Source organism: Schistocerca serialis, chromosome 2, assembly GCF_023864345.2.
Source record: "Schistocerca serialis cubense isolate TAMUIC-IGC-003099 chromosome 2, iqSchSeri2.2, whole genome shotgun sequence".
NCBI lineage: Eukaryota > Metazoa > Arthropoda > Insecta > Orthoptera > Acrididae > Schistocerca > Schistocerca serialis.
In genome coordinates, this window is record NC_064639.1 from 1,052,724,589 (window position 1) to 1,052,741,115 (window position 16,527).

The following is a 16,527-nucleotide window of genomic DNA, read 5'->3' on the forward strand; positions in this document are numbered from 1 at the left end:
CACAGGAGAATAAAATAATTTTATAAATAAAGAATGTATTTTTCAAAGCCCCTGCCCCCCCCCCCCCCCATCATGTGTTGGTTTACTGAGAACTGCTGCCAAACCTTGTGTTGCCCCCTGAGCCTGTCCTAATCCAGTGGGGTACAGGGATTGAAGCTGTCAGTTTTTATGATTAACATTTTCAAGCTGTGAAATCTGTGACTGATTCATTTTCAGGAGAATTTTCAGTTTCAGTATGAGAGGCACAAAATGCTTTTACTGAACCAAAATCAAAAATGCTCTGGCATGCATCCAGAGTAACTTTGCCTGACTTGCCATTAGCATTGTAGAATTAGAATCTATTAGTCTCCCTCTGCAAAAATCACTAAAAATTGTTGAGAATGTCAAATGCAAGCTGACTGACATTAACGGTGATACTAGGCAGAAGGTAGTGAGTAACTGTGACTCCGCTTTGGCAAGAAAAGCAGGTTACTCAACTTTTCTACTGTCTGCAGTCCCCCCCCCCCTCCCCCCCCCCCCCCCCCCCCCCCCCCCCCCAGTGGGGAAATGATTATGCTCAGTCTACATCTCTCTAGGAACATTTCATCTCCTTAAATTTGCACTTTCAACATTCTGAGACTTGGAGGGATCATTTTCCTCCAACAAAAACATTCTTTCTGGTTGGGAACATTCTATGACTGCAGAATAAAAAATTAAGTAACTTAAAGTGCACTGTCTTAATGTACTTTACATGTTTCTGCAATGTTTAATTCCATGTTAATATAAACACTACAGTGTGAATCAGAAGTTGATTTCAGTTTAAATTATTGTTTCATGTTAAATATTTTTCTGATACATATTTTACTCATTTTCATTCCATAAATATGTACATATTCTGCATGTAAACTTTACATAAAAACCCATTCTCTAGTTTTACTAATGACAAAACATGGTCTGTTCTTCTTTGCCCAAGTTATACATATGCTCTCTTACAGTGAGCTGATTAACTGTGAAATTCGCAGCCTCAGTAGGAGAAGTGAGAATAATTTCTGCAGAGACTGCAGCCTTATCTAAGGTTAGAACAGAGTTTTATATTCAGGTGCAAAAGTATACGAAATGGTGCTGAGAGACACCAGATAGGAAATTAAAAACGTCCAGACACTCAAAAACAAAGTAAAAGAACACATCATCATCCACTCCTTCTACAACTTGTTAAAATATTTGGAATCAGGATGTAAAGTCTGATAACTTTAACTTTTATATTATATTATTGCACAGCCCTTGCAAGGCAGCTAGGTGAATTTTCTCAAGTACTAATAGTACCCAAAACAGCCTTGAATCAAGGTCGAATACACTGATGACAAACATGGCGATGAAAAAAGTAAAAAAATAAATGGATTGCCAATAGAATTAAGATAGCAACACAGAATGTCAGAGGATAAGCAAACAAAGAGGAGCTGGCAGAAATTTTAAAGCAGCCCAATTTACATACATAGGAGATCGAAGAAGAGAAGAGAAGTAGAGGGTACAGTTAAATAAATGAAAGAATTACAGCTTTCAAATAGTTATAGTAGGAAAGGGGGGGGGGGAAGAGTCAATAGATTTCTATGACAAACTGCAATCAATTTTAGACAAGTCTAACAATAAGTATCAAATAATACTGACAGGAGATTTAACAGCAGAGGTAGGGAGTAAACGTATCCTACAGATTGTGGGAATGATGGGAGAAAACGTAATAAGTAATAATGGAAGATTGCTTAGAGATTTTGTTTATTTTAACAAACTAAAGATGGTTGTAAGTATACATGGCCACCTCAAGGATTTATGTCTCTTACTGAGCACACTGTCAGTAATGAAAAATCAGAAGGCAACATAGGAGTCACAAGAGTGTATGGGGGATATGACATAGCTCCTGAGCATTCCTTGGCGATAGCTCAAATGGATTCAGTATTTACACCAAATGGAGAAAGAACAAAAAGATGACACAAGAAAAAATGAAGGAAGAAATCTACAAAGTATATCTACATTCTGTAGAATGAACACAGTATACAAGAATGAGATTTTCACTCTGCAGCGGAGTGTGTACTGATATGAAACTTCCTGGTAGATCAAAACTGTTTGCCGGGCCAAGACTCAAACTCGGGACTTTTGCCTTTCGCAGGCAAGTGCTCTACCATCTGAGCTACCCAAGCACTTGCCTGCGGAAGGCAAAGGTCTTGAGTTCGAGTCTCGGCCTGGCATACAGTTTTGATCTGCCAGGAAGTTTCACAGTATACAAGATCTGTACCAGAGGAGACTTAATGAAGAACTAGAACAGAAAAAAGAAGTGGAAGAAATACAGAAGAATGGAAAAGTATAGAAACTGCATTTAGAAAAGCAGCTGAAGAAGCTTTAAAAAAAAGAAAAAGATAAGAGGGAAGAAAGGGTTAGAAATTTGGACAACAGACTTACATAAAGTTATAAAGAAAAAAAAGTGAACCAACATAGAAGAGTAGTGAAATTTACATATGAGAGAGAACTGCAGCAAATCAAGCAGTGAAATGAGCTCATCAAGAGTCTTGGCGTACATTTAGAAGGGTAATAGAAGACGATATTCATTGAAGGGAAATGAGGTATTATAAAACTATGAATACTCTCAATCACACAGAAAAAGAAGTTACTCAAATAAATAACATCCAAGAAGCAGAATGGATAAAACATTTGAAGAACTTGTAGTATGAAGTAACAGGCTCCACAGAGAATAAAGAGGATGAAACTGAAACAGAATGTGTACATGTTTCATGTATGAGTGAATTAAGAGAAGCCCTCAACCTCACATAAAGTGAAAAGCTAGTATAGATGGCATAAATACTGAGCTGATAAAATACGGAGGCACTCTACTACAAAAGAGATCACTACATTCATTTAATATGTTCTGGAGGAATGGAGCATTCCAGAAACATGGCCACAAGCAAAGATAATATCACTATTTAAAAAAGGCAACCACAATAACTGTGAGAACTACAGAGGAACCAGCTTACTGGACACTGCATGCAAATTTTATGCAAGACTAGTGAACAAGTGGTTAATGATCATAGCTGAGAGTTTATTATGTGAAGGACAAATGGGATTTTGGAGGCACAGGTTGGCAACAGATGCAGTATTTATAATTAAACAAATAGCTAGAAAACAGACAGAGCATAATAGGGAAACCTATTTAGCATTAATTGATTTTATTAAGGCATTCGATAATGTTGATAGGATGAAACTGTGGAGAATTATGAGGAAAGGAGGATATCCACATCATCTTAAAAGTTTTAAGAAGTCTGCACAAACACACACAGTAATTTTAAATATAAATGGTGCTCTAATGAAGCTTATATCCACAAACAAAGGAGTTAGACAATGGCACAGTGTTTCACCTACACTTCTTAACATTTATTTAGATAGTACAACCCAGAAATGGAATGAGATTTTTAATGGGGTGGATTAAGGTTAAGAGAAACACACACTTGCATTGCCTTTTGTAAGTAGACAATGCCACACTTGCTGACAGAGCAGGGTAATGCATTTATTAGACAAGATTTGTGAAAGGTACCATTTGATGATATCAGAAAAGAAGACAAAATCAATGGCTTTTAATGGAAAACATCCTGTACAGACAAAAACTGTGGTTAATAATAAAAGGTCGAAGACATAGAGAAGAAGTTAGCAAAGTTCGGGAATACATATGGAACAATAAATAACATGTCTAAAAAATGAAACAAGAAAAGAAACACGAGTGGAACTTTATAAGACAATGGCAGTTCCAACAATTGTTTATGGCAGCGAATCGTGGGTTATAAGTAAACACCACGAAAGTTGCATACAGGCTGCTTTTTGCAGTGTTACTTAATCAAAATCAACCCATATCACTTGTTGAAAAACTCAATAAATTGAAAAAATCTGATGCTAAATTTATTGCTGGAATTTTAAATGTCAAGAGACAAAACATATTATAATGACTATAAAGAAGCCTATTCTACGTAAGATCACTACAGTGGAAAATCCAGGATGGAATGTAACAGTACCAGAGAAGGAAAGTTGCTACTCACCATATAACGGAGATGCTGAGTCGCGATAGGCACAACAAAACCCTATTACCCGTAACCTATCCTCCTATATAAAAGATACCAATCATTTCCTCAACCAACTCTCCACAGTTCCTTTCCCTTTACCACACGGTGCCCTGCTCGTCACTATTGATGCCACCTCCCTGTACACTAACATTTCTAATGCCTGGTCTTACTGCTGTCGAACACTACCTTTCCAGACGCCCTATGGACTTCAAACCAACAACCTCCTTCCTAGTCTCCATGACCAACTATATCCTCACCCACAATTACTTCTCCTTTGAAGACATTACCTACAAACAAATCCACGGTATGGCTATGGGCACCTGCATGGCACCATCCTATGCTAACCTATTCATGGGCCATATAGAGGAATCCTTCCTAAAAACCCAGAATTCTAAACCCCTCACCTAGTTCAGATTCAATGATGACATCTTTGCTATCTGGATTGAAGGTGAGGTCACCTTATTCACATTCCTCCAGAACCTCAACAACTTCTCTCCCATTTGCTTCACCTGGTCCTACTCAACCCAACAAGCCACCTTCCTAGATGTTGACCTCCACCTCAGAAATGGCTACATCAGTACCTGCGTCCATATCGAACCTACTAACCACCAGCAATACCTCCACTTCGACAGCTGCCACCCATTCCATACCAACAAGTCCCTTTCGTACAGCCTAGCCACCCATGCCGTCGCATCTGCAGTGATGAGCAGTCCCTCTCAAAATATACCAAGGGTCTCACTGAAGCATTCACTGACCGTAATTATCCTTCCATCCTTGTGCAAAAACAAATCTCCTGTGCCTTATCTTTCCAGTCTCCCACCACCTCCCGAAGTCCCCAGTCGGGCCACAGAGGAGCATTCCCCCCGTAACTCAGTACCATCCGGGACTGGAGAAACCGAATTACATTCTCCGCCAGGGTTTCGATTACCTCTCGTCGTGCCCTGAAATGAGAAATGTCCTGCCAACTATCCTTCCCTCCCCTCCTACCGTGTTATTCTGCCGTCCACCAAACCTACACAATATAATCGTCCATCCTTACACAACCCCTGCTCCCAATCCCTCACCTCATGGCTCATACCCCGGTAATAGATCTAGATGCAAGACCTGTCCCATACATCCTGCTACCACCACCTACTCCAGGCCAGTCACTAACGTCACCTACCCCAGCAAAGGCAGGGCTACCTGTGAAACCAGTCATGTGATTTACATGCTAAGCTGCAACCACTATGCTGCATTCTATGTAGGCATGACAACCAACAAGCTGTCTGTGCGCATGAACGACCACCAACAAACTATGGCCAAAAAACAAGTGGACCATCCTGTTGCTGAACACCCCACTGCCAAACATGATATCCCTCATCTCAATGACTACTTCACAGCCTGTGCCATAGGGATCCTTCCCAGCAACACCAACTTTTCTGAATTGCGTAGATGGGAACTTTCCCTGCAATAAATCCTACATTCCTGTAACCTTCCTGGTCTCAACCTTCGTTAGTCACTGTCCTCACCCATCCAGCCCTCTCCCTGTTCTGATTCCAGCACTACACAGCCGTCATTTCACCGCCAAACCCAGTCTTTTAATTTCTTTTTATTTCTCTCCTTTCCGCTACTTACCTCCTCCCCATCTGCACCTTCACTCCTGCCATCTGTCTAAACTGCAACACTTCACTGTCTGCCACTCCCACCGTACTATCCCTCCCCCTCCCCGCCCCAGCCTCCTCCTTGCCCCCACCCAGTCACCACTCCCATCATGCACTGGTGCTGCTGCTTGCAGTGTGGTTTCAGTTCTCTGAGACTGCAGACTGTGTGTGTGTGTGTGTGTGTGTGTGTGTGTGTGTGTGTCGGCTCTGCTGACAAAGGCCTTAATAGCGGAAAGCTATAATTGTGTGAATCTTTTTGTTGTGCCTATCACGACTCAGCATCTCCGCTATATGGTGAGTAGCAACTTTCCTTCTCTGGTATTGTTAAGATCATTACACCACTATAAAGAAGCCTATCCTACTTAAGATCACTACACAACTGTGTCAAAATTCAAAATTTGTTTTCATTTATATTGGTTTACTGTGAACAACTTTTGCCAGTACTTCTGTGTCTTTGCTTATATAATCCTCCAATACAGTCTTCTGTCATTGCTCATTTATTAAATAGCACCTCACAATTAGCACCTTGTAACTGTTCACGGGCACGCGCACACACACACACACACACACACACACACACACACACGCTTGATTTGTGACAGTATAAAACGGTACAAAAAAAATCAGAACCATAGATTTTGAGATGTGGTGCGATAAGAGTTTTATTTTGTTACCTGCACAAACGTTGTATTCACTCTTTTAAAATGTGCAGAAAAGTGTTAAAATAATGTTTTAAGAATTCTAAATTTCATCCCCAGCATTATATTAGTATGTTTGATAGAGATATTTTGTATGCACATATACTGCCATGCAAATGAGGGAAAGCACATCACATTTAATTCCAAACTTAGCAAAGTACATTAGTGCTAAGTCATCCTAGTAATAGGGCAGGTGAACATTAAGTCTCCTCTGTACATAAACATTAAAATATCGCATCAAGTTTGTAATGCTGATATGTTGCATCACTACATCAAGACAATATAATCTTGCATTAGCACTTAACAAATGCTAAGGCAAATAATAGTTATTATATGGATTACTTGGAAAGTAGTCTATGTTTTTAAGTAGTATGGAAAGGTGAGGGAAGTGATACAGTCACTACGCTGACTCACACAGTAGGTCAGTGTGCTTACAGCTGCAATAGCAGAGAAGTTTTTCAAAGTGAACAGTAAATGAAGATGACACCAAATGTGAAATCAAACTATAAAATAGTTTTAGTGGCAAAAAAATCCTCAAAGTTCTTGATTTTCTTCACAAAAATTTGTGCCATATATGGGCCAAATGCTATGAGTGAAGATACTGCATGCCAATGGTGGTGTCTGTTTAAGAGGGAAGGGGTAAATATTCAAGATTATAACAGAAGTGGTCATCCATCTGTAGTCTGCAATGAACTAGTGCAGAAAATTCATATAAAATTGTGCAAACAGACATTTCATGGTCTCTCAATTCTAGGACAACTTTTCACAGATTTCTCCAGGCATTTTGTACGAGTCTGTGACTAAATAATGAGCATAACCAAGCTCTGTACTCAGTGAGTCACAAAACTCCTTTTTGAGAATACAAAACTTAATGGATAACAGATTCTCTCTTTTCCATTGTGATGTGGAAGGAGCTCTATTGACAGAACTGTAAACAGTGACACCATCAAGTATTGACACGACAATGTTCTGCCACACATTGTCTAGCAAACACAAGACTCAATGCGGAATTTAAAGCTTTTCTGGCATATAGGCTGTTCCATAAAAGTTCGAGTGAATTGCTGGATGTTCCTTCCAACCTCCTGTAACAGATGCAACAGAGGAAATTCATCAGGAGTTTCACCATGTGTTGGTGAATGCCGCGCCACCGAAAAGTAACATAATACATTTGGAGAGGGCAATCCTCCACAACAGATGTAAATACCATTGTACTCAAAGTGGTTAAAGGTAAAGCTACCATGATCATGCCATGAGAGGACTATATTAATAAGAACGATGTTTGATTATGTAACTCAACATATCACTAGACCAATAATGACCCATCTAAGTGTGATGAGAGAAACAATGGAACTCTTGACTTCTGGCTTTCTACCAAAGGAGCCTACTGAGAGACTAAGACCACATACTTCAGTTCCACCTAGGCTGTGTGGACAGCCTAGATCATAAAGGTGAGCCTATGATCTGTTATGAGCAATATTTCAGTAGCCAACTTTGATATGACTAAGTACTTAGCATCTGTTCTCAGATCCATTTTACACAAATGTCCACAGTTATAATAACTTCTACCGATTTTATCAGCAGACTCAATACACATAAGCTGAAATGCAATGATGTATTGGTGAGGGTCAATGTTGTCCTCTTTTTTTTATGAAAGTACCTGTGTTAGGGTAGCTTCATGTCATTGGTGATAGGGTTGTTTAAACACCCTGTTTTATTTAACAATGAGTTTTATGAACAATCTGACAGTGTCACCATTAGGAGTCTTACGTCCACTGGGGACCAAACATTTTTATGGAAGATTCTGAGGAACGAACACTGACTTAGCAGTTTTCAAATCAATTGCAATTTGGTAGAAATAGTGGGCACTGTGAACACTTTGATTCATCAAGCCCATACCATATCGGATGCAGATGACATGTAAGAGGAACTGGAACACCTGACAATTGTGTTCCTGGAAAATTCATATTCATCTCATAAGATACAAAACTAGTCAATTATTGACAATATAATGTAAATGTATAGATAAAAATCTACTCACCAAGCAGCAACAGGAGAACACACACACAAAAAGGTTTAACCTTTGCAAGCTTTCGGAGCCAGTGGCTCCTTTTCTGGCAGAAGAGTCGAAGGGGAAGGTAGAGAGGTGAAGGAAAAGGACTGGAGAGGTTTAGTAGCAGGGGTCCATTTCAGAAAAGTCACCCAGAACCTCGGGTCAGGGGAGACTTACCGGACAGGATGAGAAGAGTCTTTCCTTCTCACCCCATTCAGTAGGTCTCCCCTGGCCCAGGGTTTTGGGTGACTTTTCTGAAATGGACCCCTTTTTCTAAACCTTTCCAGTCTTTTTCCTTCACTTCTCTTCTTTCCCCTTCATCTCTTCTGCCAGAAGAAAGAGTCACTGTGCCAGAAGAAGGAGCCACTGGCTCCGAAAGCTTGCAAAAGTTAAACCTTTTTGTGTGTGTGTTCTCCTGTTGCTGCTTGGTGAGTAGATTTTTATCTATACATTTACATTATACTGCCAGAAGATACAGAGTATGCTACAGACATATAAATGGTAGAACAAGGAAGAGTATAATGATGAGGCCTTGAAGACAAAAGACTAACTGCCATAGACTGTAAATGTTTCCCCAAAACTAGTCAGGACTTCAAAAGCATATCTCAGTGCTTCTGGGGTCAGTCAAATATAACTTTCAGTAAGATATAGCAGGTGTTTGTAAAATTCCCTGCAAATGCAGCATATCATGATAGCGCAAATGATGCCCAATTCCTGGAGCACATTGTGGAACACCAGTGGCATACTCACCTCCTTCAGCAAATCCACTATTGCTGAACACTGTATTTCAGCTGATCAGTCGACAAAATACAATGCAGCAAAGATTGTGACTTCTGGAACCCCCATTATCAATGAATCAGTAGAAAATGACTGTCTGAGGCACTTATCAACTGGGATACAGGTTTCCAGTTGGATTCTGTAGGGAATATTGTCAGAAAAGCTTTGTGCTCTCTGTAGCTGTGCCTGTGCAATTTTACTGCATGAAGATGATTGATCTGACATTGATGAGCCAAATTTTCACCAAGGAAGACTCTCTCAGCAGCATGCATCTTGTAGCAGAAGCATTTGCGCTCAAGTAAGAATTAAGAAATGACAATTCTGTATACCACGCACATGCCGACGAAATTTTAAGTAGGGGAGCTCAGTGTACTGTCACCTGTATCGTAAGGCTCTGTGTTGAAATATTGTGGCAGAAAATTACGGACATCTGGCATTGTGAAATTTTATGGAACACAAGAATTGATGAACCAGTTCATTTTTGAACATCCTCCTTACAGCTCATACTTGACTCCAAACAACTTTCACTTCGTCATGCACATGACAAAGTGGCTTGGCTCTAAGTAATTTGCCTGCAATGAGGAACTTCAAGATGGATTCGTGGGCTAGCTGCAGTCTCAGGCAGCATGTATGGTTACTTCCTGGATAGCACTTGCAACAGCCTTTGTGTGAATCCGAATGCTTCAACTATGAGTGGAAGTTTGTCCAAACTGACAGCAGTCTTACTTTCTCTTAAAACTACATTTAATTACATAAATTTAACCAAGTCTCAAATGTTCGAGATAGATTTTCTTTAAATGTGCTGTCGTCCCCTCCCCCTCTACCTCAACTCTATTATTCCAATTGTATTGACCAGCAAGAACAAAGCTTTTAAATAAAAACTTTCACATTTAACCTTTTGTTCAGAATTTTGTTTGTGTGAATCCGTTTCCAGAACATTTTTGGTAAACAATGCTGAGAGTTTTAATAATTTATCACCATTAAAAAAAATCTACGAGATTTAATTTTAAGTTAGTTAGGTATACCTCCTGTGTATCTTCTACATTTCTTGAACTGTTTTCAGCCAACTGTTTTTTTATAGCATTTAGCAAATCACCATTCACATCATGATTATTTCGTACATCAACAACAGTCAAAATAGTATTAACTTTCAGCAACTTGAGAATTTCCTGGGCACCTTGATTTGTTATTCCACAGTTTTGCAGATCTATGGCTGCAAAAGAAAGAATCAATGTTAAAAATAAGGAAAGTAGATCATATTAACAGTCTATTTATTCACTTCTTTCCCAAAAAGAAAAATATAAAGTACACTCATGAGCATCTGAATTTTATACGGTGATGTGCACATACGAAGGGGGGTACACAATGCATTCAGTACAGACAAAGATGGAGAATACTTTGTGGTGTTGCCTATGGGCTCTCTGTCTTTCCCATGCCACACACTCTAGCTGTTGACTACCCTGGTAACTGGCAACACTGAGGTAAGTGCCACTTTGGGAGACTGCTTCTGTCCCTAGAACAATTTATATGCCAGGAAAACTATTGACGACACCTCTTAACATAATGCTTTTCATGTTTGCTTTATGCTACCCCTAATGATCATTACACTGGCTCAGTATGATATCTAAATTAATATGAAAATCAACGCTAAATGCTTTACACACATCCTGAGCAACACATGAGACAGACGTAGCAGAATGACACTGCTGGCTGGAGCTTTGTACGGTACATTGTGAAGCATAGTACCACCTGACTTTTCATGTGCACATCTGTGTAGCAGTACATGGCATTATTTTTCATGTTAATGATGGCAGCAGGGTTGCTGACCTTGAGGCACTGACCGTGCTGGGATACCATTGTGATCTATGACAGCTCAACAGCTGCAGAGAACTCAAGGAGATCAGTTCCTGAGAATGCCGCCACGGCCTATCTGAATAGTACCCACTTGGCACTGAGGATGCAGAGCTACACATGGTTTTCAGTGTTCTTGTTTGTACCTTACCATAGGTGTGCACCATTGTATACCATGACTCATCAGTCAAGGTTACCTTCTCCCATGTTTTGAGCTCTCATAACTGTACTTATGAGGTCTGTTCAAAAATTCTGGAACATTTGTAATTTAGTGCCAGTGGTGTTTTGGAGTGAAATGTGATTGGCATCCCTGCACATGCCTGTATTTAATGTGTAACTGCCGGAAGTTTCATTGTTGTATGTCTCTTAGTTATTGTTCAGTACTATTTTGAGTAGAACATTGTGTCGCAAGGTTTGCGAATTTCAAGATGGCAGAGTTAGAGGAGCAATGTGTCTGCATTAAATTTTGTGTCAAACTCAAGAAAACCATTACATTGACACACCAAATGATGCAGAAAGCCTTCAGTGATGAGTGGTGTTTTAGCCATACTTGGTGTTATGAATGGTTCACATGTTTTAAAAATGGCCGGATGGAAGTTAAAGATCACCCTTGTTCAGGACGCCATTCGATATCTACCATTCGATGTCTACTGACGACACTCATGTCAGGAACATCAACGAAATTGTGTGTCCCAATCAAAGGCTGACTGTCCAAGAGGCTGCACAAGAATGTAACATTTCAGTTGGATCATGTTATGAAATCGAGACACAGCATCTTAGAATGCATTGTGTTGCAATGGCTCATGAATCAAGACTAGAAAGATCTTCACCTCGCAATCTGTGAAGAGCTTTAGGATTGCACAAATGAGAATGAGATGTTTCGTAAGAGATTAATAACTGGTGATGAGACATGTGTCTACGGATAAGATGTTGAGACCAAGGTTCAATCTTCACAATGGGTGGTTCTCCAAGCCCATCAAGTCAGATCAAAAGTCCAAGCCATGCTGATAGTTTACTTGGACTTTGAAGGATTAGTTCATCATGAATTTGTGCTGCAGGGACAAACTGATGATTGATGGCACTATTGAAACATGTTGTGATGCCTGTGAGAAAATGTGAGAAGGAAATGGCTTGAAATGTGGTAAGACAATTCATGGCTCTTGCATGATAATGCACCCACACATTCATCCCTGTTTGTGTGTGACTATTTAACAAAAAATTAAATCACTGTGCTGCCTCATCCTCTGTACTATCCAGACCTGGCCCTTGTGTAGTTCTTTTTATGTCCGAAGTTGAAAAACCCATTGAAAGGGTGACGATTTGCAATGATAGATGAGATAAAAGATAATTTGGAGATGGCTCTTCGCGTGACTCAGCAAAAGGTGTACACAGACTGCTTCTGGTAGTGGAAGCGGCATTGGGAGTGGTGTATCAATTGTGGAGGAGAGTATTTTGAAGGAGACCATTCACAATAAGTAAATTGTAAGTGTATAAAATTTTGTGGACAAAGTTCTGGAATTTTTTGAACAGACCTTGTAGTCGGGTACTATCACTTTAAAAGTGCTGCAAAAGACCCAGATCCCAAATTAAACTCTTGGTAACCAGACACTGATTGATGTATACATTGATCTCTATACTGTGGGGAGGATATCAAAGAACAAAAATTTGTTATGCTGGAAAATATTGATTTTTTGGGCAGATGGGCATTTAACAGATTACACGTAGCATTTTGAGAAATGAGCAGACACAATTTTGGAAGTGCCTGGATTCCAAATTAATTCATTCACCATTACGTGTTTTGATACATTGTCATCATAATGAGATTATCACTCTGCAGCGGAGTGTGTGCTGATATGAAACTTCCTGGCAGATTAAAACTGTGTGCCCGACTGAGACTCGAACTCGGGACCTTTGCCTTTCGCGGGCGAGTGCTCTACCAACTGAGCTACCGAAGCACGACTCACACCCAGTCCTCACAACTTTACTTCTGCCAGTATCTCGTCTCCTACATTCCAAACTTTAACAGAAGCTCTCCTGCGAACCTTGCAGAGCTAGCACTCCTGAAAGAAAGGATACTGCGGAGACATGGCTTAGCCACAGCCTGGGGGATGTTTCCAGAATGAGATCATCACTCTGCAGCAGAGTGTGCACTAATATGAAACTTCCTGGCAGATTAAAACAGCGTGCCCGACCGAGACTCGAACTCGGGACCTTTGCCTTCCGCGAGCAAGTGCTCTACCAACTGAGCTACCAAAGCACGGCTCACGCCCGGTCCTCACAGCGCACACTCAGCTGCAGAGTGATAATCTCATTCTGGAAACATCCCCCAGGCTGTGGCTAAGCCATGTCTCCGCAGTATCCTTTCTTTCAGGAATACTAGTTCTGCAAGGTTCACAGGAGAGCTTCTGTAAAGTTTGGAAGGTGGGAGACGAGATACTGGCAGAAGTAAAGCTGTGAGGACCGGGCGTGAGTCGTGCTTCGGTAGCTCAGTTAGTAGAGCACTTGCCTGCGAAAGGTAAAGGTCCCGAGTTCGAGTCTCGGTCGGGCACACAGTTTTAATCCACCAGGAAGTTTCACATTGTCATCATCATTACCACCACCATTATCATCATCGTAATAACACAGCTATGGTGAAAGGAAGTGGTAGAAGAAATGTTTGTGAAAAAATTTTTCATCTATAATGCAGTAATTTCTACTCCTACAATGAAATACAAAGCGAGCACAAAAGTCACTGAAAATAAAACTCTCATAGCCATGGAGTCAAGTGCCAAACTACCTATGCACTGATGACTACCAATGTAGAAAACACTGTAGACACCAAATTGTCCTAACATCATACAGAAAATATATTGAATATCAAAAAATACTATCACTATGGAAATATTAAAGTGGTGTATCAATTGGTTGTTACTTGAAGTTGCAACTAAACACAAGCTGTTCATGTGTAATGCATTAAAATGCCACAGTAATAAAAAATTACAAAAGAATCCGCATCATCTAAACATGGACAGTATATACAGCACAAATGCAGACATCAAGACAGCAGTATGTGCAAATTACACAACAGGCACAGAAATGGAACAATGTACACCTCATACAGAAACAGTAAAAATAGTTTTTTCCCTTTACAATCCAGCTGTTACAAGGCAATAGGAAAGTTGCACAAGTATTACTGAAATTAAAAGTGATATGTGAGTAAAACAAAAAAAATTTGCACTGCCATGCACTTTTATCATACAAAAGAAAAGTGTGAAACATTTTCTTCATTGGTATGTTATCGGTGCATAGGCAGTTTGACACTTGACTCCGTAGGTAGGAGAGTCTTATTTTCAGTGACATGTGTGCTACTTTTTTGAGCTTGGCTTTGTATTATATTGAAAGTGATATTGCTGTATCGTGAGTGAAAAAATTTCTCCATTAGCATTTCTTCTAATTATTTTGCTATTATCACCACAGCTGTGTTCTGATGATGTGATGATGATGTATCAAAACACGTAATGGTGAACAAATTCATTTGGGGTAAAGACATTTCCAAAATAGTCTCATGTACCAAATCTGAATGGTGCTTGCCTCAGATATGGAATAATTTCTCAATCAAGTGATGATAAAGATTATAACTGAGTCATTTTTCAGCACTCTTTTTAAAGTATTTCGACTGCTGTCAAAATCTATATGCTGCCTTCTGTTCCCACTTACTTTGTTCTTAGTCCTTCCTCTAAATATTCTGCTGTATTTCCTTCCTGGACATCCTTATTTATGTTCTTAGAAATTTCCTTAATCTGGCCAGCAGCATTATCTTTCTTTTAATCACTGGGATAACATTTTAAATCTTTTACAGTATTTTTCTCTCACAGTCAGCACATCTGTTCAGAATATTTGTGTATTTTTGTGTATGTTCTGCTTCTTTTTTCAGTGCCAAGATTTTCATACTCTCTCTCGTTGCTTTTGTTTGACTCATTCAGTTTGAGTGATTTACATTGATTTCCTCTGCTCATTTTACTCTCCTCTCCAAAATGGAGACGATAATATTGTTACATTCCATTCTGGATTTCCATTGTTTAACTTTAGGACACATCCATATACAGTCTCATAGGCAATTATTTTTGAACTACCAATTTCATTTTCAAGCCAGGCTTATTAAAGCTGCACTAATAGTGCTTGGTTAGGTGACAATCAATTCTTACATTCATAATATACACAATACTTAAACATACAGGATGTCAGACTAGTTTCACAATGTAGATGTATTCATGATCTGCAGTTGAGCTAGAATGCATTTCATAAATACATCTACATTGTGAAATTGGTCTGATGTTCCATGTTATTATGTATATTACCTATACAGGATCTGACTGTCACATAACAAAGCACTATTCATGGAGCTTTAATAGGCCTGGTTTGAAAATTAACTTGGTAGTTCGAAACCTATCACCAGTATAATAAAACACAACTATTTTGAAATTTCAGTAAGGAATGTGTTATCCAACTGACTGGTCTTGTTCTGACATGATGCAAAAACTTTTAGATTATGCTTTACTGTGACTGTTATTGACATTAAATTAAACAATGAGTTTACTTTATCAAGTGACTGGTAACAGTAAACTTATTGTTTCATTTAATTCTGACATAATGTTGAAAATACATGGAAATACATAAAAGGGAAGCTTCAAAGATGTAAAATGAGTCAAAGTCTTCTTCTTTTAGTGTTCAACCCTGAGGTCGGTTTGCAGCTGAGCGCCATTCCTCTCTTCTGTCTGCCTTCCTCTTCATTTCCACGTATGTCTTACACCCAACGTCATTCATGATCTGTTGCATGTATGATATCCTTGGTCGCTCCCGCCGATTCCTTCCCTCAATAGCTCCTTCTGCTATTGTTCCAATGACGTTGTTGTGTTATAGGATGTGCCCTACAAGTTTGTCTCTTCTTGTTTGGACGTGCCTCCACAGAGATCTGGTTTCCTGTACCCTTCTAAGCACCCCTTCATTTGTTACTTTATCTCTCCAGCTGATCTTCATCATCCTTCTATAGCACCACATCTCCAGGGCCTCTAGCCGTCTTCTCCTTTCTCTTCCAATCACCCAAGTTTCACATCTGTATAGGGCCACACTCCAAACGAAACCTTTCATGATATGTTTCCTTATTTTCAGACTGATGTTGTTGCTGGTGAGTAAGTTCCCTCTCCGATTAAATGCAATTTTGGCCTTTTGTATTTTGGTTGCAATTTCTTTCTGGCTTCTACCATCTCTTGTGATTTTTCTTCCCAGGTAAGTAAATTCCTCTATCACTTCCAGCTCCTCTCTTCCAATTCTCATTCTCAAAGGATCATATTCTGCTCCTGTACTGCATACCATCACTTTAGTATTTTTCTTGTTTATTCTTATTTCATACTGATTGCATAGAATTTTTTCCATTGTTCTGAGGACTTCCTCTAGAT

The 16,527-nt window shown here is 39.5% G+C and overlaps 1 protein-coding gene across 1 annotated transcript in view; it reads right to left on the bottom strand.

The window, feature by feature from the left end:
* The window catches only part of LOC126458500 (centrosomal protein of 78 kDa-like), a 94,774-nt gene that overhangs the window by 30,711 nt on the left and 47,536 nt on the right, over positions 1–16,527 (bottom strand). The window contains 1 exon segment of the mRNA XM_050095594.1: positions 10,267–10,454. Coding sequence (XP_049951551.1) covers positions 10,267–10,454 — 188 coding nt within the window.